The sequence below is a fragment of the Falco cherrug genome, chromosome 3 (genome assembly GCF_023634085.1).
Source record: "Falco cherrug isolate bFalChe1 chromosome 3, bFalChe1.pri, whole genome shotgun sequence".
Classification (NCBI taxonomy): domain Eukaryota; kingdom Metazoa; phylum Chordata; class Aves; order Falconiformes; family Falconidae; genus Falco; species Falco cherrug.
The window spans coordinates 13,587,825-13,609,026 of NC_073699.1; the positions used below are offsets into that span (position 1 = coordinate 13,587,825).

A 21,202-nucleotide genomic window follows, 5' to 3' on the forward strand; every position below is an offset into this window, starting at 1 on the left:
GATAAATATTTATATATACAATTACTTTAATACATGTATAATATATAAATATTATCTAATACTATGTATTTCCACAGTCTTGGTCCTCCTGGTGGAAGAAATACAGGTCTAAGGGTCACAATAGCATTACCCATGACAAATACTGGCTCAGGCAAACTACTTTAGGGGGGAACATGTATTTTTACCTCTGTCATTATTGGTTGTCTACAGCTCTTGGGTTAAAATGCAATAAGATAAAGACAACTTCACATAGCCAAAATGCTGAATGCAAAAGCCTCATTTCAGCATCAGAAATGTCACCACCTCTTTCATCACAAATGGCTTGGGGGGATACCAAGCCCCACCACAAACTGCTTCTTGGTACTTAAGGTGACCGCAAGGCAAGCCATGATACAGTATGGTAAGCATTTAAAAAAAGAATATTTCTTTGCTAAAAATTATGATATTGAAAAAAGGCTCTCCCTTAGTCAACATCTCTGCTACTTGTGATACCTGGCCAAGTCACCAGCACATCGACCTGCACAGAAAGCACTTGCAAGCTGGACTCCAGCAACAATTAACTCCAATAGCAGATTTTTAATTAGTTTATATTAGTGGCAGGACATGATAAAATAGAGCTAGAATCTGGCATTACATCTGTATACAGACATCTGGAACTGACACACTTCAGGAATAAATTTCAGAGCGCTACTATTAAGAGGGACTTGTCTACAAATGCTCATACTTAAGGACACAATGATATGTAGCACAACTGTAGCATAAAAAAAAAAGGCAAGAAGAAAGCTGGCAGGGCTTTGAACACCAACAACGTGCCATCTTTCTCCCATACACGGTGCTTTCCAGTTGCCACATGGCAAATTCCCGGTCTGTGGGTGGGACAGAGAGAAGGAAAACTGCAGTTTTGCTGGGTTAAATTTCAGGGCTTCTCAGCTGGGGGGAAAAAAACAAAATACCCCTTGAAAACACTACAGTTGATTTTAAAAGGGACTTTCCAAGCAGGAGTTGGCATTCTTTGCCTGCAGAAAGGTGTTGCTATCCATTAATAACCTTTCAAACCCTTTCGAAGCTGAAATCACAGCTTTCTGCTGAGCTTACAACCCCCTTGGAGCAGAGGCTGGGGGAAAAGCAGTGGCCAGAGCTTCACCAAATAAACAGCCAGTTAAATACACACATCTCATGCTTTTGACACCCTCCTGAGCATAAATCACATGCAGCATCCAGAGGGGGAGCACGCTATTCCTCCCTGCAAGTACAGACCTGGCGAAGTATCGGCTTGTAGCTGATCTGTTCAGGCAGCCGGATGGAGAAAAGCCAGGACTAGGCGTACAATGCAACCTCGCTGTTGAAAACAGAAAAGAAAACGTAAGTAGTTTCCTCAGAATCGAGAAATTTTGCAGGAATTCACACAGCCCTCAGTATCTTAATTTCACAAAAATGATCAGAGGGATGAAACACCTCTCCTATGAGGAAAGGCTGAGAAAACTGGGAGTGTTCAGCCTGGAGAAGACTCTGGGGAGACCTTACAGCCACCTTTCAATACTTCAAGGGAACTTATAAGAAAGATGGGGACAGACTTTTTAGCAGAGCCTGTAGTGATAGGGCAAGGGGGAATACTTTTAAACTAAAAGAGGGGGGATTCAGACTAGATAAAAGGAAGAAATATTTTATGATGAAGGCAGTGAAACACTGGCACAGGTTGCCCAGAGAGGTGGTAGATGCCCCATCCCTGGAAACATTCAAGGTCAGGTTGGACAAGACTCTGAGCAACCTGATCGAGTTGATGTCCCTGCTCATGGCAGAGGGCTTGGACTAGATGATCTTTAAAGGTCCCTTCCAACTCAAACCATTTGAGATTCTATGATCTTATTGCTTTATCCAACACAAGCAGCTCCCAGAGCCCAGACAGGTGAGGATGCTCTTTACAGACCTCCATGTTGCCGGCACCTCCAGAGCCGCCATGGTAAAAGGGCTCCTCGCCAGCTCTGAACACCACAGGGACCTTTCCCCTTGGCACCCAAACATGCCAAAAAAACTCTCCAGGCAACTCACACGCTTGTGCTATCAGTCCAGAAAATTTCCGCGCTTGGCTTGGCTGCTCCCTGCAGCCAGTGGGGGAAGCCCAGCGCTTGCTTCCAATACGTGCATGCACATAATTAAATTGTCCTTGACTGGCGTAGGAAAGAATGAATTGAAAATAAAGGCTGTGTATCAGCTTTCCAGGTGGTACGAGAGCGGCTCAGTCACTCACCTGCCAGCCCGGGCGTGTTGGGAAGTGAGTGAGCAGAATTTGATAGTGCGGCAGCGCGCTCTCCCCGCGTGCGAGCTGTCACTTGGGCTGCCGGCATCGGCAAAGCCCCATCTGTTCCTTCCGCAAATAAAAGCGATGGCGCAGGCGCAGTGTCAGTGTGGGCAGCACATGCCTGTCCATCAGAGGCATCGAGCAAGCTCTGTGCTACTCACTGGCAAGCGTGTTCAAGCTTGCTGGAAGCTCATTCCAGCTTGCCGCAAGCATGTCAAGTATCAACTGGGCATTTAAGCCACAATTGAGGGGTTTTCTGCATTTTATTTTTGGCTTCCCCCTCACTGCAGAGCTGTCTCGCTGTAGGAGCATCTTTTTTAACTAGTTTGAAGCGTTCAAATAAATGTACGTCAACTTTGGGTCGCTCCGAAGATGCTGCAGAGCATCTCTTAGCGAGGACTTAGGTTAAGAGGCCAGCGCATTCGAGCAAGGTTGACCTCCCAGCTGATGCAGGGAGAAAGACCCAAATTAAAGTCCAACCATTAGGGTAGGGATAGAGCATCCCCCAGCCCTCTGCAATTATGTTTAATGCTCCTTAAAGCAAGCTCAGCAGGATGGGCTATACCAGGAGCTGGCTCCCCAGGGCAGCAGACAATCTCTCTAAATATTTAATACCCAGGCATAAAAGTGGACTCTCGGGGATGAACGCACTCCCATGCTTGTGTGCCACCCTTTTAGTTAAAGTGGCCTGATAACCACATCTTGGTTATCAGAAAGGAGGAATCTCTAAAGAAATAAATAAAGAGGTAAATAAATAAAGGGTGCAACAGCCGCATGCCACTGGGTTTTAATTTCTATATAGCAAAAATACATCCATATCATAATGTTTTTTTGCCCAGCTTTTATCTTCTGGCAAGAAGTTATGCTATTATACATGGAGAGGCGATGCACATCTCCCATTACCGGCTCTTGCTGTGAATTAACTCACAGCCTGGAGGCAGTTTAACTGCCCGAGAGAGTCAGTCCCATCCACAGCAAAATCCAGGCAAGATGCAGCCATCCAACATGTTGACCAGGTCCTGCAAAGCATCAGACTGGCAGCTGACAAAGAAACTCTTCATCCACACTTTCCCACCACCTAATTACTCACCCTACATGCAAATCCTCCCTGAACTATTAGAAAACCACCTAAATATTTACCCAGGAGGAGAGAGCCCAGCAGCTGCGTAACGCTGCTGGTTAAGAAGCTCCATAACTACACATTTTGCCATCAACTGGGATTTACAGTGAAAACTCAAACTCTGGCATGATAGTATTTTTAGAAGCTTTTGCATTGTGCAAAAAGAAGTTTAAATACAAGCCAGGCTCTGTGAGCATTAAAGAAGCAAGGCAGGAGATGCAGGAGAGCGGATTTGATGCCTCAGACTTTTAGGAAGGTCCAAAGAGCCCATGTTTTGATTTTTTGAGTGGTTACCAACTCGAGGATGACCACAGAACAGCTACCAAGAGATCTGCATTAATAAATACACAGCATCTGATATTTTGAAGACAGTGGAAATTCCAAGTGTATCTGAATCAGGATATTCAGTGTGTATTCAGGGTATATTATCAAAGTAACCCACGCAGCGTGAAACCAGAGCTGGGCAAAAGACACCAGAGGACTGGATAAGGGTTAAATTAAAAAATGAGGAGTTGAAATTTGCTGCAGTCTGGACTAAATTAAACAAAAAAACAAAACGATGCCTCCAGAGCTTGACTGATCCCTGGGAATCTCATTTAGTCCAGACATAACACGTTTTTATTTTGCAGGTCAGATGCCAGCCCCAAATCCATCCTGTTCTTCTCCCGAGTTACTCTCCAAACTGAGAGAGCATCAGGACTAGGACAGAGCAGTGCTGTCGGATCAGGAGAGCAACTCGCACATCCCACATCATGCTTTTCTGTGTATTGCAAATGTCCCTTGCTGCAGAGATTTAAGTAAGTGGCATGGCAAGTTCCTCCCCTGTGCATGCTCAAAGGCAGTGGGAACAACAGGGGTAGGAAAAAAAAAAGAAGGAAAAAAGAAAAAAAAAGAGCTGCTGGGGAGAGCATCAAGAACTGCACATTAAGGGCTTTTTAACTGATTACACACAGCACAGCGGCATCAGGCTTGATATTTTATACCCTGCATCAGGGACAGGTGGTTTTCTCTCTCTGCGTTTTTTTTCCTTTTCCTTCTTAATGATTTAGCTGGTTTGAAGCGCATCATCTGTAAGGAAATACATAGCCCGTGCAAATGGGGATGTTTCTCTTAATGCATCATCCCAACCTGACACTGGCTGCTCCGGCGGCTCTCGGTGTTATCAAGCGCGAGTGTTGAGAAGTGATTGTTGTACCTAACCCAGTCGTGAGACTCAACGCATCTCTCCGGAGGGAGCGGGAGCTGTCATGTTCATTAAATGCATGATTACAGCTATGATTAATAGCGGGGGCTACAGTCTAACTCCTTTTTTTCATCCTGCTCCTCTGAAGGAATCCACAGCCAAGCAGTCCCATGGTGTTTTCTGCAGTGTTCGCCTCCTGCTTGAAATTCCAGCTTTTGATGGAAAAGGGGAAAGAGGCACAATTTATCCCTGTCAAAGGCTCCACAACTACAAGTGCTTAAAACGAGCAGGTCAGATGCTGCACCCCTCCACCAACATCTGTACATTAATTAGGACTTCCCCACCCCCACCCCCCACCCCCACACCCCCCCCCAAAACACAGCTCAAGGCTCAAGGCTGTCCATCTCCTGCACCCTGATCCTTCTCCTCCAGGGAAAGGTTGGCAGAGATTTGCTTTGGCAACCGCATTTGGGAGCAATGCTTGGTGCTTTCCAGCATGCCTATGTGGGGAGAGGGATGCTTCCATCCAGCTCCAACACCTCTGCTCAGCCTTCTCTCACCCAAGGGCTTGCGATGCAAAAAATGCACACTGAAAACACCACTTGAAATTTTCCTTTGCCATTAAAAATCGGCTGCAAATATCGCAGGGAGGGAGTGCAGTTAATTATTACCTGCTTAATTATTTAGGAAGGACTTTATTGCTCCTAGGGCATAGCTCAAGGACCAGGACCTCATCATGTGGAAAGGTTTGTTTGTGTATCTTATCTAGTAATTTATTTTTTATACAGTGGAAAGGCTGTGGAAAACTGAAATAGCCTAAAAAAAAAGAGAGAACTTGCAGAGCCGGAGTGCATTGGGGCCAGCAGATGCACAAGAGGGTTAGGACATTGTTAGAGTGACGGCCAGCACCAAACCCATTGCTGCCCATCTGCTTCAACTTCCCCAAACCAAGGATAATTTATGGAAATCTTACACAGGGAGAGAAATAGCCAGGGCTTTGCCCGAGTGAGAGCAGCTAGCAGGCAATCAGCTCTACCGGCCAGTGCTCCAACCCAAGGATGATCGTAACAGGGTCATCCCAGCTTGCGTTAATTTTTGCTCATCAAGGGAAGGGGTTTTGCCATTAGCTGCACTCACATCAGCTCAGCCTGTTTCAACATGACCTTGGCACCCAGGAAAGGCTTCCTTTAACCATGCCGGCTCCTTTAATGGGTCCCATTATAGCCCCGCTTCGCCTGCCACGGCACAGCAGCCTACTTCAGAAACAGCCAAGCGATTCATTTTGTGAGGCTCTCCGCTTTATTGCTGAACAAAAAGTTTTGAGGCTGGCACTCGGGGAAATTTATTTCTTTAATTATTATTCATTTAAGTGGGTTCCACTGTTTCAGATGATCAGCACTAGCAGCTGCTGGGGGTAATTTATTTTCCTCACTGGACAGCAGAAGCCCTCACTCTCTAGAAGGTAACAGCAAAAGAAGGGATGAGCTGCCACTACACGAGTGGAGCTTTTCACGTTTTCCTGTCTGATCACACCCCAGCTCCTAACAGGAACATGCATGTTCCTGGGTCAGGCGGTCACGAGTGTTTTATTAGTGAACCAACCTCAATTAATGAAGCACACTCCAGGCTGGTTGTTGTTGTACGAGCAGATCCTTGCAAGGAGCCTGGAGTGGCTGCTGTGGGGCATCTTCTTAGCTCTGCAAGCTCTGGTCTACACCAGTGCTGGATCCAGTGGTGCTCCTCAAGGACATCTGGTCCCTGCCCACCAGCACCTGTAATCCCACAGTTGAAGGACTGAGCTCAAAAGGAACAAAGGGACAGTAATCCCAAAACCAAGGGATTGAGGTTGATGGGGCCAAGGAATTCTGCAATCCCAAAGACAAGGGACTGAGACTGAAGGTACCATGGAATTGAGCTAAAAAGGGGTATGGGATTGAGCAATCCCAAAAACAAGGGATTGAGACTGAAGGGGCCAAAGGATTGAATGCAAGAGGGATAAGGGACTGAGCAATCCCAAAACCAAGGGATTGAGCTTGAGGGGCCAAGGGAGTGAGCTCAAAAGGGGTAAGGGATTGAGTAATCCTAAAACCAAAGGACTGAGATTGAATGGGCCAAGGGATTGAGCAATACCCAAACCAAGGAATTAAACCCAAAAGGGGTCAAAGGGATTAAACTCAACAGTGGTAAGGAATTGAGTAATCCTAAAACCAAGGGACTGAGCTCAAAAGGAGCAAGAGATTGAGCAATCCCAAACCCAAGAGATTGAGATTGAAGGGGCCAAGGGATTCTGCAATCCCAAAGACAAGGGACTGAGCTCAAAAGAGGTCAAGGCATTAAACTCAAAAGGGGTAATGAACTGAGAAATCCCAAAGCCAAAGGACTGAGTTCAAAAGGGACCAAGGGATTAAGTTCAAGGAGGGCAAAGGATCAGGCAATCCCCAAACCAGGGAATTCAGTTTGAGGGGACTGAGCACAAGCCAGCCCCAGCACAGCACAAGTGACACCAAAACCAGCTGAAACCTGAGGAAAGCAACACTCCAGTTTTCACTGCTCTCACACCTTGGTGCATTGGGTTGGCCTCTCCTCCACCAGCTTCTTTCTTACTCTGCCACCACCTGGTCCCAACACATTCCAAGTGTTTTGCAGACAGAAAGGAAGAAAGCTGAGGCCATGATCAGCAAACTGCATGATCCCAATACTGCAGATTGGGATGCTCCCAGGTGCCAGATGAGCTGCTCTAACAGCCACAGACTGGGGGAAGAGGCAAAGCATAGCACACCGGGGTGAACACCCCCCAATTCCTATTTGAACACCTGCACTAAAAGTGCCACCAAGCAGAGGTGGCAGAGGATGGGTGGTGAAAATGTTCCAATCTTAAATCCCTCCTTTCCTTTTTAAAAAAGCTGAGTGGCTCAGAAGAGGAAGCATCATTTACGCAAGTCCTCAGCCAGCCCAACTATACAGCTGAACACTTTATCATCCTTGCAAACGTGAAAAGTGTGTTTCTGTGGCGCTCAGCACTTCTAAAATTAGTTGGTAAACAAGGAGCCGAGAGCGCAGTTTCTTGCAGTGCTTGGCTCCCTGTGCCGTGGTTATATTCCTTCTCCTTTCACTGAGCATGGAGTTCTCCCACTGCATCTGAAATCATGTTCATGAGCATCAGTTATCCATCTTCAGCGTGATGCAGCAGAGGAGCTCGCATCTTCAGTCTCCTCAGCTGTACACTAGATGCTGTCACAGCAGGGTGGGGAAACTGAGGCAGGAGGGGCTGTTATGCAGCAGGATGGAGACAGGGATTGGTTTAGATGCAAAGAAAGACCCCCAGCCATGGAAGGCTGAACTTAAACACGTGTTTCAAAATAATTTGCTCATCTGTGGTCAGGGCCACCATCGCAGCTGTATTGGGAGATGTGCATTAGCAGCTCAGGAGAACTTAAAGGTTCCTCTTAAACCCCCACCTTTAAGAGCTCAGCAACCATGGCTGTCTCCAAGACTTCTGGATCCTACCGTTGTAGAGAAAAACTGAAAACTACCAATAAATAAAATCACACCGCTTGAGGGGCTGGCTGCCACCCGTGAGCATTCCCCCAGCAGGTGAAGCCCAGGCACACTACAGTGTCCCCAAAGCCACCAGCCTTCTGTCCCACTGGGGCTCCTGCAGGCTTCCCAGGAGGTAAAACCTCAGCAGAGGATGAGAAAGTCATGCAGGTGAAGATCTGCCTATGGAAAGCAGCCTGGACACCAGCAAAACGCCACTGGAGGCAGCCCCAGACCAGGGTGTGCAATACCTCTCACTGCAGCAGCGGTGGCTCGTGCCTAGATTGGGGTCAGGGCTGCTTTCCGGACAATGTCAAACCTCAATTTGGTTTCTGCTGCTTTCAATCTTGTACAGGGCTGTGCTTTTTTTTTTATTTTCCCTTTTGAATTTCTTTGTGAAATGCTTTATTGCCAGGACCTTTTGCTTCTTTCCCTAATTTCATAGAAATTCCTCAAGTACCTGAATAACATCTTAGCAGCTGTAGAAAGAAATGAAGGAAAGGATTGTTGTGAGCAGAGAAACCCAATTATTACGCTTGCTCAATTAATTGCAACGTATCGAATACTTTCCACACCATGCCGCTGCCTATTTTCTAATAATTCTGCAAAGTGAAAAATACGTTGTTTCAGAAATACTAGTTATCCCAGGGATAAAGAGCTTTTCCATGTTTGATACTGCATCTTTGTCCTGTACAGGGGCAAGGAGCAGGGGTGGAGCCCTGCGTTTGCAGGTAGATGTCTTCTTCTGAGCCTTTTCCATTCTTGCTCAAGCAGCTGAGTACACTGAGTACTGGTACATCTGAGTACTGAGGTACATCTGAGCTCACTGGCCAGCTAGGAAGGCAAGAAGTCTTTTTTTATTTCCACATTTTATCCACAGTGCTCAGGAGACAAGCTCAGAACTTCCAGCAAGCCCTCTGGGAGCAGACCCACACATGTGATGAGAGCACAGTTCTCAGCAGCTGCATGGACCACTGCGATGCCCCAAAACACGAACCATTCCGGGGAGCTTCTTTATGCTCAAAACACCTTCAGAAACTTTTCCTGGGTTTGCAATGACGCTTTCTTTGCCCCCAAGCCAGGTGTCCCCCATGCCATGCCACCAGTAATAAAGCAGGTTGCAGACGAACCATGGCAAAACCCCTACTCTTCCCCTTGCTCCGGGAGATGGATGAGTTGCTTTATTGCTCCTGGTAGCCCCAGGATTGACCCCAATACAGCACAGGGCTGCAGGAAGTGCATCCACAGGACAAAATTTTAGCTCACCACCAGCATCCATCAGTAAATCAGCTGGTGGGGATGGTATGACAGTGCAGATGGATCAGTTGCAGCGACTAGCATCATGTTTCTTATTGTAGTTGGGCCACGAAGAGACAAAATACCAACCCAATAAATTCAGGCAAACAACAGAATTATAACCCACTGTAAGTAAACTCCAAGCTATTAAACTGTCAGGAGTGTTTCCCATCTCTCTGCTACCCCAAACACACAGCGTCTGGCACTGGAAGGGAAAGCAAAAGCTGTTTTTTTCATCTTTTAAATAAACTCTGTCAAGTGTTGAAAACACAGAGCATTGAGTAAACATGTGAAGGCTCATACCCAATAGCACACACAAATCTTCTGCCCTGCCAGCCCCAGTTATTGTAAAGCAAGAGACATCAGTATCTGTTGAATCCATCCTTGCAAAGGAGGATGAATCGTATCAAGAGCTGAAAGATGACATGAAAATACTGACACATACCAGTTAACTAGGGCTTTATTGTTACAAACCCCATGTGCTGCATGGCAGGGGGAAGGAGACTACAGCAAAAGAAGAAGTATCTTAAAAAAAAACAACTAATGAGATGGGTTTCTATTTTATAGAAAATAACCCTGGAAGGGACCTTCTGTCCCAAAATGGAACTAATTAAACCTGTTTCTCTAAACAAGACCTTGCTAAAGGACGTGGTACCAGTGGGGAAGAAAAGATGTGGGGATATCACATCTGCTCCGTGCCCCGTCACCCCTGATAAAACCACAATGGGGAGCAGCTGCCTTCTCACCACCAGCCAGGAGGTCTGACCTGCTAACCTTGAGGCAACTGCACATCTCGATGAAAGTATCATTTTAAAACTGAGATCAAAAAGGAGGAAAAGCATCCATAAAAGTACCCAGTGCTTGCTGGTGCACACTCATCCTGTGCCTGTTACTGATCCTTTGTTTCTTAAAGCTGCTTTAGGTCACCTCCGCAAACTAAATCCCTTGAAAAACATCACAGTTTCCTTGCAAGGCTTGAGCCCCAGGGCTCTCCCCATACCCCAAATGCCCCCCAGCAAAACCCCAAGAGCAATGCTGATGCCTGAATTTGCAAAAATCCTCCTGTCATACCACTGGCTCAACTGCTCTTCCAGAAATTGCACTCTGAGCTAGTGTTTCTCTGCTTGGTCCCAGCCCAGCGGTGGATATACATGGACAGGCTGAATCCATCAGCCTTTGCTGAGTTGCCTGTGCGTGACTTTGCTCTTTCCCAGTGACCAGACAAATTTAGAGACTTTCTTGCACTTAGATAAATGAAAAAAACCAATAGCCTGGAAAGCATTTTAAATATGGAATGTGCAATATTTGGGCTTGGGAAAGGCTGTCTCGGTGCTCCAAACAGCAGCAGAAATAGTGATTTAAGCACAAAGGTGGACAGTCAAGTCCTCCCACTATCTCCTAGCACCCAAATTAAAGTCACCAATGTGTTGACTACAAATTAGGCAGCAGCTTGAGTCAAGTCCACCTCCTTGCTGCAAGGCAGGTCCTATTCCAACTGTATCCTCGCCGAACTGTTCTTTAAAAAATCCCAATAATGGAAATTTCAGAGTCAACACAGCCAACTTAATCCAGCACTTCATAATCCTCATCCTTTGAAAGCTCTCCCTGCACCCTTCCTGAAAAAGTTTAAACCCTTTGGTTTTTTGGCTGTCATGGACAAGACATCCTTCCCCTTTGCTTGGCAGCTCTTCATGAACTTGGGCACCTGCAGCCCCTCCATCACAACCTCTTCAGATGGCACAGACCCAGGTCCTCCACCTTTCCAGTCCTTCCAGCCATCACTTCTCTCCTGGACCCTTCCCAGTGGTCCAAGTCTGTCCCAAAATCTGGCCCAAAAACCAGATCTAGTATCTTCCCTGCCCATGTCTTGGAGGTTTCATAAGACTTGTAGAATCATAGAATGGTTTTGGTTGGAAGGTACATTCAAAGATCATCTAGTTTCAATCCCCCTGCCACAGGCAAGGGCACCTTCCACTAGGCCAGGTTGCTCAAAGCCCTGTCCAACCTGACCTTGAACACTTCCAGGGATGGGGCATCCACAGCTTCTCTGGGCAGCCTGCTCCAGTGTCTCACCATCCTCACAGCAAAGAATGTCCTAATATCTAGTCTGAATTCCCCCTCTTTTAGTTTAAAACCATTCCCCCTTGCCCTATCATTACAGGCCCTTCTAAGAAGTCTCTCCCTCTTTTTTATAAGCTCCCTTTAGGTACTGGCAGGCTGCTGTAAGGTCTCCCCGGAGCCTTCTCTTTTCCAGGCTGAACAACCCCAACTCTCTCAGCCTGTCTTCATAGGAGAGGTGCTCCAGCCCTCTGATCATCCTTGTGGCCCTCCTCTGGACTCGCTTTCTTGTTAGGTTTCAATCCTTTTCTTGCACTCCAGCAAGATGTTTGCTGCCTTCGGTGACACCTTCAACATGTGGGGATGGTGCTTATGGCAGAACCACCCATGAGTTGGTTTTGTGCAGCTGACTGCAGTGACTTCGGAAAATCCCACTGCCATTAGCAAAGGTCTTGACATCGCTGACATCAGGATTTGCTTGGTTTACAAACCCCTGAGCTCACTTCATTGCCTTTTTTTCCATGCCTCTAAAGGCTGATCCTTGCCCATCCTCCTCCAGATGCAGCACCAAAGCCAAGGATGTAACAGCTCGCAGGTAGGATTGCAGACTCCAGAACAAACCATATGGACGCAAGCTCATGAGTGTGCACATACTTATTTGCAGAGCCAGCAACAAGGAGGATGTCACAGGCCAGTCAGCCACCAAAAATCTGTCCTGAGCAGAGCTGAGTTGCAAAAACACCCGCAAACTGTCCTCAAACCGCTGCCAAGCATCCCTTTAATGCTCTCAGAAGGGAGATTACCTGAAAGTAATGTTCCATCGGCTCCGCGCCCCTTTGGACACCGCAGCATCTTCATCTCTGCCATCATCTGCAGGCGTCTTCGTTTCCCATCCCTGGGTGGCCAGGGCAGCTAATCCGCGGTTTAAGCTAAATCTCTGCCCTCCTCCCTGCCAGCAATGATGTGCAGTAAGGATTTATCATCACTGGCCGTCCCTCTTCTGGCTGCCTCTCGTTTCCCTCTCCACTTTCCGGCTGTGTGCAAGCGTCAGGGGGGAGTTATTTACTCTTTATTGAGATATTGCTGTTTGCTCCTAATTTTCCTCATGCTTTTCAAACTTCCCAGAGCTGCTCAGCTCTCCTGCTGATGGGATTTTTGTGTCTGCAGAAAGCTCCTTTGCTCCCTAATCCTGTTCTTTGTGGGTTTAAACCTCCCCAGGACGCCCCATAACACTCACATCAATTGGGGTGCAGGTGGTTTCAGAGGCTGCACCTCTCAACGACACTGCACTATTTATTGCCTCTCTTCATCCACTTTCCCACCGTACATAAAATGACTTTGGCATTAAATTGCCTCCTTTATAGCATCATCCACGAACATACTCATCTCTGCACACTTCATCCTTCCAGCAAAGAAAAACAATAGCACAAAGCCATTGGCTTTGCCTTTCCCAGTTTAACTGTCCCCAAAATTTGTCAATAAAGTAGTTATGGAGCAAAAATATTTGACCCCAAGTAGAAATTTAAAAAAAAAATACTTTGAGCACAGTTAAAAAACTGGTCTTTCCCAAGAGCCACACTTGAGGCATCAAGTACAGGAGGAGCTAAACCACAAATTTAATTGAAGCTAAATGTAAAGCCGGTAACTGTGTCAAAATGCCTGTTTCACAGTTATCTGCAGAATGATCCTCCCAGATTTTCTTAGGTCAATATTGAATGTAATTTGATAAGCATCTCAAATAGGTTTAATCTTGTGGTGGCACCTGAAGCCGCCCAAGATTTTGCTCAAGTTAAAAAAAGAAACAAGTTTAATGGTGCATCTCTACAAGCTTAAACTAAGCCTGAGTGAAGAAAAGCCTCCACTTTCTTAAATCTTTCATTTCATCTAAAAGCTTCAGTGCTTTTGTAAAGCAAGAAGAGCTGGGGGATGCACTTTGGCACCGATGGGATATCCATCACCTTTGCATCTGGGCTCCTGCAAGGCCAGAGGATGAGTTGCAACACACGGGCTGGGAATAAGCATTTAAAAGTCCCTGTGGGTGGCGGTTAATTCTGGTTGTAGGACTTGGAACGCTGAAGCTGGGACTTCAATGGATTTTGGACGCAGATGGGGACAAATTCTTGCTGCTCACCTGCTCTGCCAGGGCTCTTGGTGCTCAGGTCTCTGCCCCGGCCAGGGGTGCTGGAAGTCTTGGAGAGTTTATTTGCCGATACTCGGTACATCACCCCACCAATGCAGCAATAGCCTTTGCTCCTCCATCTCTGTTGCACGTGCTGGGACTTGCCGCCTTGAGGTGACAGGCGTGTTTGGTTCAGTAGCGGGGATCTACAAGAAAACATAAGCCAAGGTAAGCCCAAACTATGGATGATATTGCAAGGAGCTGCTGCTTCGTGAGCAAACCCTCAGCTATCTGAGGATGGAGGTGATGCAGCAAGGAACCAGGGTGCTCTTGCTGTAGACAGAGGAGATGCTCTGATCCCCTGTGATTTACACCAAAAAACCCCACAACTTCAAGGACTGTCCTCCTGATACTCCCTCCCCCATGCAACAAAAAGCCTTTTATTTCTCTCAGCTCACCCACAGCAGTGCTGCAGAAGGGACCACGTGTTGAAGGTCAACTCCACGCCCAACCGCAGCCTGCTAGGACACAGCAAAGGTGTTTGTCCCTAAACTCTGCAGGTGTTTCCTATAGGCCCCAATGCCTCGCAAATGGCACAGCTTTGATCCGCACTGCTGGTATGTACTTCTGAATAGGCAGCCTGGTGCATCCAACACAGTATTCAGGTGAGGCCACACAGCCACGGCTGATGCCTCATCTCACACCCTTGGCTTGCAGCTCCAGCCCCAGCAGCAAACATAAAAAGAAATGTGGATGCGGTCCCACGAGGGAATCAGCAATGTGGGATCTCCCCTGAGCTGAGCCAATTCATGGAGCTCTACAAGCTTTGGTATTTTTGGTAGCATTGCTATTAGGTACTATAACTTTTATGTTACTATTTTGCCCCCAAAATATTGTTCCCCAGGGCTCAGTACTGGGGCTAGTCCTGTTTAATATCTTTATTGATGATCTGGATGAGGGGATCAAGTGCACTTACAGGAAGTTTGCAGATGACAGCAAGTTACGGGGGAGCGTTGATCTGCTGGAGGGCAGGAGGCTCTGCAGAGGGATCTGGGCAGGATGGACCTATGGGCCAAGGCCAGTTGTATGAGGTTCAACAAGGCTCAGTGCCAGGTCCCGCACTTGGGGCACAACAGCCCCCCCCAGCGCTACGGGCTCGGGACAGAGCGGCTGGGAAGCTGCCCAGTGGGAAAGGCCCTGGGGGTGCTGGCTGACAGCCGGCTGGGCAGGAGCCAGCAGTGTGCCCAGGTGGCCAAGAAGGCCAGTAGCACCCTGGCTTGTACCAGAAACAGTGGCCAGCAGGACCAGGGCAGTGATCATCACCCTGTACTGGGCACTGGTGAGGCCACACCTTGAATCCTGGGTTCAGTTTTGGGCCCCTCACTGCAAAAAAATATTGAGATGCTGGAGCATGTCCAGAGATGGGCAACGGGGCTGGGGAAGGGGCTGGAGCACAAGTCTGATGAGGGGTGGCTGGGGGAGCTGGGAGTGTTTAGCCTGGAGAAAAGGAGGCTCGGGGGGACCTTATGACTCTCTACAACTGCCTGACAGCAGGCTGTAGGCAGGTGGGGCTCAGTCTCTTCTCCCAGGTAACAAGCAACAGGACAAGAGAAAATGGCCTCAAGTTGTGCCAGGGGAGGTTTAGATTGGATGCTAGGACGACTTTCTTCACTGAAAGGGTATCAAGCATTGGAACAGGCTGCCCAGGGAAGCGGTGGAATCACCATCCCTGGAAGTGTTCAGAAAACATGTAGATGTGGTGCTTAGGGACATGGCTTAGTGGTGGACTTGGCAGTCCTGAGCTAATGGTTGGACCTGGTGACTTAAATCTAAGTGATGATCCAACCTAAATGATTCTATGTTCCTATAAAATCTGGCTCTTGCAAGCGTTTTGCTACATCCCTGAAGGGGACGAGTCACCCGAGACCACTGTCACCCACCATTTAGCAGATGCTGGAACCCAAGCAGGGTTAAGCAGATGGGGAGGCACTGGGGACCTTCACCCCCCCCCATCTCTCCCCCACATCCACAAACCCTGTAGCGAGGTAGCGGGATGGCGATCGGTCATGAGCTGCAATCCAGTTAGTGTTGCTCGTAAGATTATTCTGAACAATCAGTAAGCTCTGAAGTGACACCCTAGGGACAAATATGTCTCAGAGGGGCTCATGTGCCACCAAAAAACCTTCCAGTTCATGACCCAGTATCTTCTGCATCATCCCAACTCCCTCCCAGCCCATGCGGAGCTACCCAGCTCATTTTTGTACATATGCTGTTATACAAACAGAGCCGTTGCAGCCAAATCAAATCTCCTCAAATATCAGTCGTCTTCCTCATTTAGCACTAATCCAAACAGTAATTTGTTTATGCAAATTAGAGCTCTAATTTTGTATTAGTCCAAACTATGCTCATAATGCTATTAGCAGAACGTATATAAACCGCGCATTACTGGAGAATATCTGTAAATTAAGATCCCGCTATCCTATCAGCAGAATGCAAACCCCGGAGAGCATTACCTTTAAATGAACATGTGCTGCAAAGAAAAAGAGAACTGTAAAATGTAATAGTTACATTTCTTAATGCTTAGCGTGACAGCCTATTCATTTCATCGGGCTGTTGCCACTGGCTACCGAGCTTGGAGAATTGCTGCCTGATTTTTGTGGAGAGGATGGGGATTGCATAAAGAAGCTGCTGCCCTGCTTCCAGGTTCCCCAGGGCTTGGTCCTCATGAAACTGCTCCAGAGAGGAGCATCATGTCTTAATTTTTACAAAACCAGGTTACTTGCAATGAGCCGTAGCGGTGGCATTGTTGTGTAAAGGTACCAATGGCAGGAAGGACATGAGGGCCACACATGGACCACCCAGCAAACCTTTGCAAGTCCAAGGTTGCAGCCAGCACTGGCTGCAGGACATGGAGAATGGTCTCTAATGCATCCAATAAAAATGATATCAAGTACCTAATGACCAGCAGGGTGAGGGAGGGGATTCTGCCCCTCTGCTCCGCTCTGGGGAGACCCCCATGGAGCACTGCGCCCAGCTCGGGGGTCCCCAGCACAAGCCAGGCAGGGACCTGCTGGAGCGGGGCCGGGGGAGGGACACGGAGCTGGTCCGAGGGCTGGAAGCCCTCTGCTGCGGAGAAAGGCTGGGAGAGCTGGGGGGGCTCAGCCCGGAGCAGAGGAGGCTGCGGGGAGACCTCATAGTGGATTTTCAATATATAAAGAGGGCTTATAAGAAAGATGGGGACAGACTTTTTATTAGGGTCTGTAACAATAGGACAAGGGGGAATGGTTTTAACTAAAACAGGGTAGATTCATACTAGATTTAAGGAAGACATTTTTTACACTGAGGGTAGTGAGACACTGGAGCAGGTTGCCCAGAGCAGCTGTGGATGCCCCACCCCTGAAAACATTCAAGGCCAGGCTGGATGGGGCTCTGGGCAACCTGCTCTAGTGGAAGATGTCCCTGCCCATGGCAGGGGGGTTGGACTAGATGGCCTTTGAATGTACCTTCCAACCCAAGCCATTTGGTAAATCTAATAAAGGTGTCATAATATAGCAAAGCACCGCCACAGCTGTGACAAGACAACTCAGCTCAGCTTCAGCTCTCCTCCTCCTCTTCCTCCTAGTGATACAGCTCTGGGAGGTCACCAGGATGCTCCATGCCACCATACATGGCGACTGCAGTGCTGCTGGCTTTTGGGCTCCTGTTTTGCCTGGCACTGAGCTGTAAGCATCAGTCCCTTCAAGGAAGTTCTGTAAAGTCTTCAGAAAACACAGCTGGAAAAAAGCCTTCTGAAAGCTTCCAGGTCTGTGGGACAGAAACAGCCAGAGCTGCTGATTGCAATGGACAGTCAGAATTACAGTCAGGGATGGAGCACTTGCTGAGAGAGAGCTGGCTGTATCTATAATCCCCCAATACATGCAGCATCAGGGGAACCGCTAGTGACCAGAGATGCATTTGCTTTGATTTCAACACAGAAAACACAGCAGAACATGTAGAAAACATTACCAAAAGCTGAAATATGAGGCCTGGATATAACTTCATATATATGTGTGTGTGTGTATGTGCATGCACACATAAATATTATAAATATATATTGTATAATAAATATATAATTATACATATAAACCTATAGATGTAGTGGAATACTCTATATATTATCTCTTGATAATATATATAGACATATATACAAACATGTATATATATATATAAATATACATAGTATTGAATATACATACTGAATATGTATTGAAATATATTCTCTATACATTATATATAATAATATACAGAGATACCTTTCGACATAAATCTCTATATTATTACCTATCAATTATCTCTAGATATGATTAAATATATACACTGAATACATATATGGATTTATATATATTCAATAATACCTAGAGATATTCAATATATATTCAATAATATCTAGAGATAATTGATAGAGATACAAGGCCCAGCTACTACTGCCATTTAAAGTATTTTATATTATTCAGATATTATTGAATAGATATATTGAATAGCTATTGAATTATATATATTCAGGACTATCTGGAGATAATAGATATATTCTTTTACATATAATACATATTTAATGTTTTCTTCCAGTCTGTCAGAGGGGAGGGAAGAAGACCCAGGCTCAGCCACACAGCCAGGGCATGGAGGGGAGGGTGTCCAAAGCCCCAGCTCCACCGGCAGCAAAAACTTGTTCCTGCCCTAAACACAAAGTTTCCAAGCAAAGCCCTTCTGTCTCCTCTGCATTTGACAGAGACATAGCATTGTGTGTGTGTATATATGCTCACACATACATAAATATATATGTAACAATAGACATAGAGATATCTATAGAGAGATCTATAGATATATACTCTATAGATATCTATAAATATCTATATATACACACTATATCTGTATCTATATCTATAAATATATACTATATATAAAAATATTTATAGAAAACTATCTATAGCCTGTGTTGATAGACATATACCTTATGTATCTATAAATTATATAAAATTATAGACATACATAAACTATACCGATATATAGACATATATCTAAGTTATTTATAAAACTATATACAATATATCTATATATTTATAGAGAGATTACATCTATATATCTCTCTATACATATTGTATAGTTAATATATAATCTATATAAAAATTTATTTGATATAGATTGAAATATATATCCTCTAGAGGTATCTATATGGACATATATCTGTGTCTCTATCATATGTCTATATTGACATCTCGGTACCTATATATGAATCTATATATCTATAGATATCATCTATAGTTAATATATCAATGTATATAGAAAGTAAGATTTTATATATACCTAATAATATAGATTATATTATTGTATAGACATACACACACATATATGAGAAATGCTATCCAGGTCTCATCTCTCGAGATATCCCAATCCTAAAAACCACGGCGCACCAAAGCTACACCAACAGCACGCTCCAGAGAAGCATCTTTTCCTGCTGCTGCCTGGATTTCAGTTCTCCTTGCATATCCAGCCCCAGCCTGGGCTTCACACACCCCAAATCCACCCCATTTCTCCAGGCATGGGCACACCTTCCTGAGCAGGGGTTTCTGCTTCAGAGAACTGCTCCTACCCGCAGTGCACTTTCTTGGAAAATCATCAGTGGACTTTTTTTTTTTAAAAAAAAAAAAGGGGGGAGGGGGGGGGAACGAACCTTCCTCTTATGTCTGTAACATCAACATCGTGCACAGCCCCAGGCGCTACTCATGCTGGCTGAGCCTAAACAGCACTGGTTTACGCACCAGTTTAAGAGCCTGGCTGGTTGAATCACCCAGATCCTCAGGATATTTATTTTCTTGCTTTGCTGCACTCACTCAACCCACTGAAGTGGTTGCACACTCTGGCGCTCCTTGTTCAAAAGTCACCATTTATCAAGAGTTATTACCCAGTGGCATCTGACCCCTGGTATGTGAGTAGAGAGCAAGCAGGTAGCAGCTGCCGAGCAAATAGCAACAGCTGCAGATTATAAAACATTTTATACTTTTATAAAGCAGTATTAAAAAGAAAAAGCCGGTATAAAAGGAACAGAGCAGCGATGTGCACAGCAGCACACTCTCCTTCCTGGCAGTCCTTAGGGATGGTCAGGCCCCAAATACAAGGAACTACTGGTGTCACGTCTCCCGTTAGGGATGTTCCCACTGGGATTTTTCAAGAATTATGGCACAAAGCACTGAAAAGGATCACACCTGCAAAAAGAGTGGGGTTGAACCTCCTCCAATTTGTAGTCATTGCATTTTTGAGAGAGAAAAATGACCATCTTAGGTGGCCTCCAAGCAAAGCTTCTGCAGAACATCTGCTCAGGCCCAAGTGCTACTGGACTGAAGTCTCATCTAGGGACTCAATTTGAGCTCACTGGAGTCCTGACCATCTCTATTTCCATATTCCAGGTGGTGGAAGTGTCCAAGTAGGGATGTCCTCAGCACCCCTTAGCCTCCACGAAGGCTCTACAACCAGCCCAGCTCCTCACCTGGAAACTCTCCTACCTAAAAAGTCAATGGGGGTTATCCCCACTGCGGGGTGGGAAGAACCCCAACAACCCACCTTAAACACCTTCCCAGGGCACTTTGCTATTTCTATTTGTGTTTATTCCCCTTTAACTCCAGAGGTCTCCTCCTCTGCCCTTCACCCCCCAGAAACTGGAGGTGCAATTTTGCAGAGCAGTAAGCCCAGGGGATGCAGACAGGGGCTGGTAGGACCCCCTGCCCACACATGTTCACACCATTGTGGGGAGTCCCGATGCAAACACAACAGGAGAGGAGATGCTGCACACCGGGAAATGCTGGTGATGCTTTGCGGGGGGATTTTGGCAGCTGAACACATGCATTGGGTTGAGCTTTGCCCACATCTGTTATTTATAGAGTATTATTTATTACTTTATTTATTAAATTTATGTATACTATAGGAGCTGTAAGAGATTTAAAATTGAAGGTAAAACATGTTTTATATCAAAAAATCACAGTGGAACCTGAGCTCATAAAGAAGAGCAGGAGGGGGGAACTTCATTCGTAGGAAACCTCTGTTTTCCTCTTAAGCCAAGCTGTTGTTCCCAAGTGGTTGCGTAGCCCCAACACACCCACTGTGCGTCCTCCTCCCTCTCAGTGACTTGTAACCCGGCATTGGCCGGGAAAAGCCACCAGCAAGGAGGGCGAGGGGAAGGATGGCTGTAACAGAGGGCATGGAGCTGCGCCAAACGCCCAGTCGCTTTTCATTGGCAGCGGTGTCACAGCTCTCTGTTGAATTGTTACCCTAATGGAAAGGACGGCCTTTGGAAATGAACTGTATTGAAAAAAAGAGGATAAAATTAATGAGATAATAGCCAGGCCAAGGACCTGAAGAATACGCCGGCCCCTCGACATCAGGGGCTTGTAATTCCCTTTCTGCTGCACAAGCCTGCGGATCTAAAGAGTCCTCCTGTCCGTCCAGAAGGCCCGCTCCGGCAGGAAATTTCATTAACGCTGGAAAATAGGAAAGGTATTAAGCGTGGATAATGAAGGCCAGAGTGTGAACAGTGCCTTAAGATAGTCTTCTTTCTAGCCT

General features: G+C 46.3%; 1 protein-coding gene across 1 annotated transcript in view; it reads right to left on the reverse strand.

Annotated features, from left to right (window-relative positions):
* ZC3H3 (zinc finger CCCH-type containing 3) overlaps positions 1-21,202 on the reverse strand; it is a 186,707-nt gene that overhangs the window by 44,555 nt on the left and 120,950 nt on the right. The window contains exons 5-6 of the mRNA XM_055703962.1: positions 13,625-13,818; positions 1,258-1,339 (exon numbers count right to left, since the gene is read on the reverse strand). Coding sequence (XP_055559937.1) covers positions 1,258-1,339; positions 13,625-13,818 — 276 coding nt within the window. The remainder of the gene's footprint in view (positions 1-1,257; positions 1,340-13,624; positions 13,819-21,202) is intronic.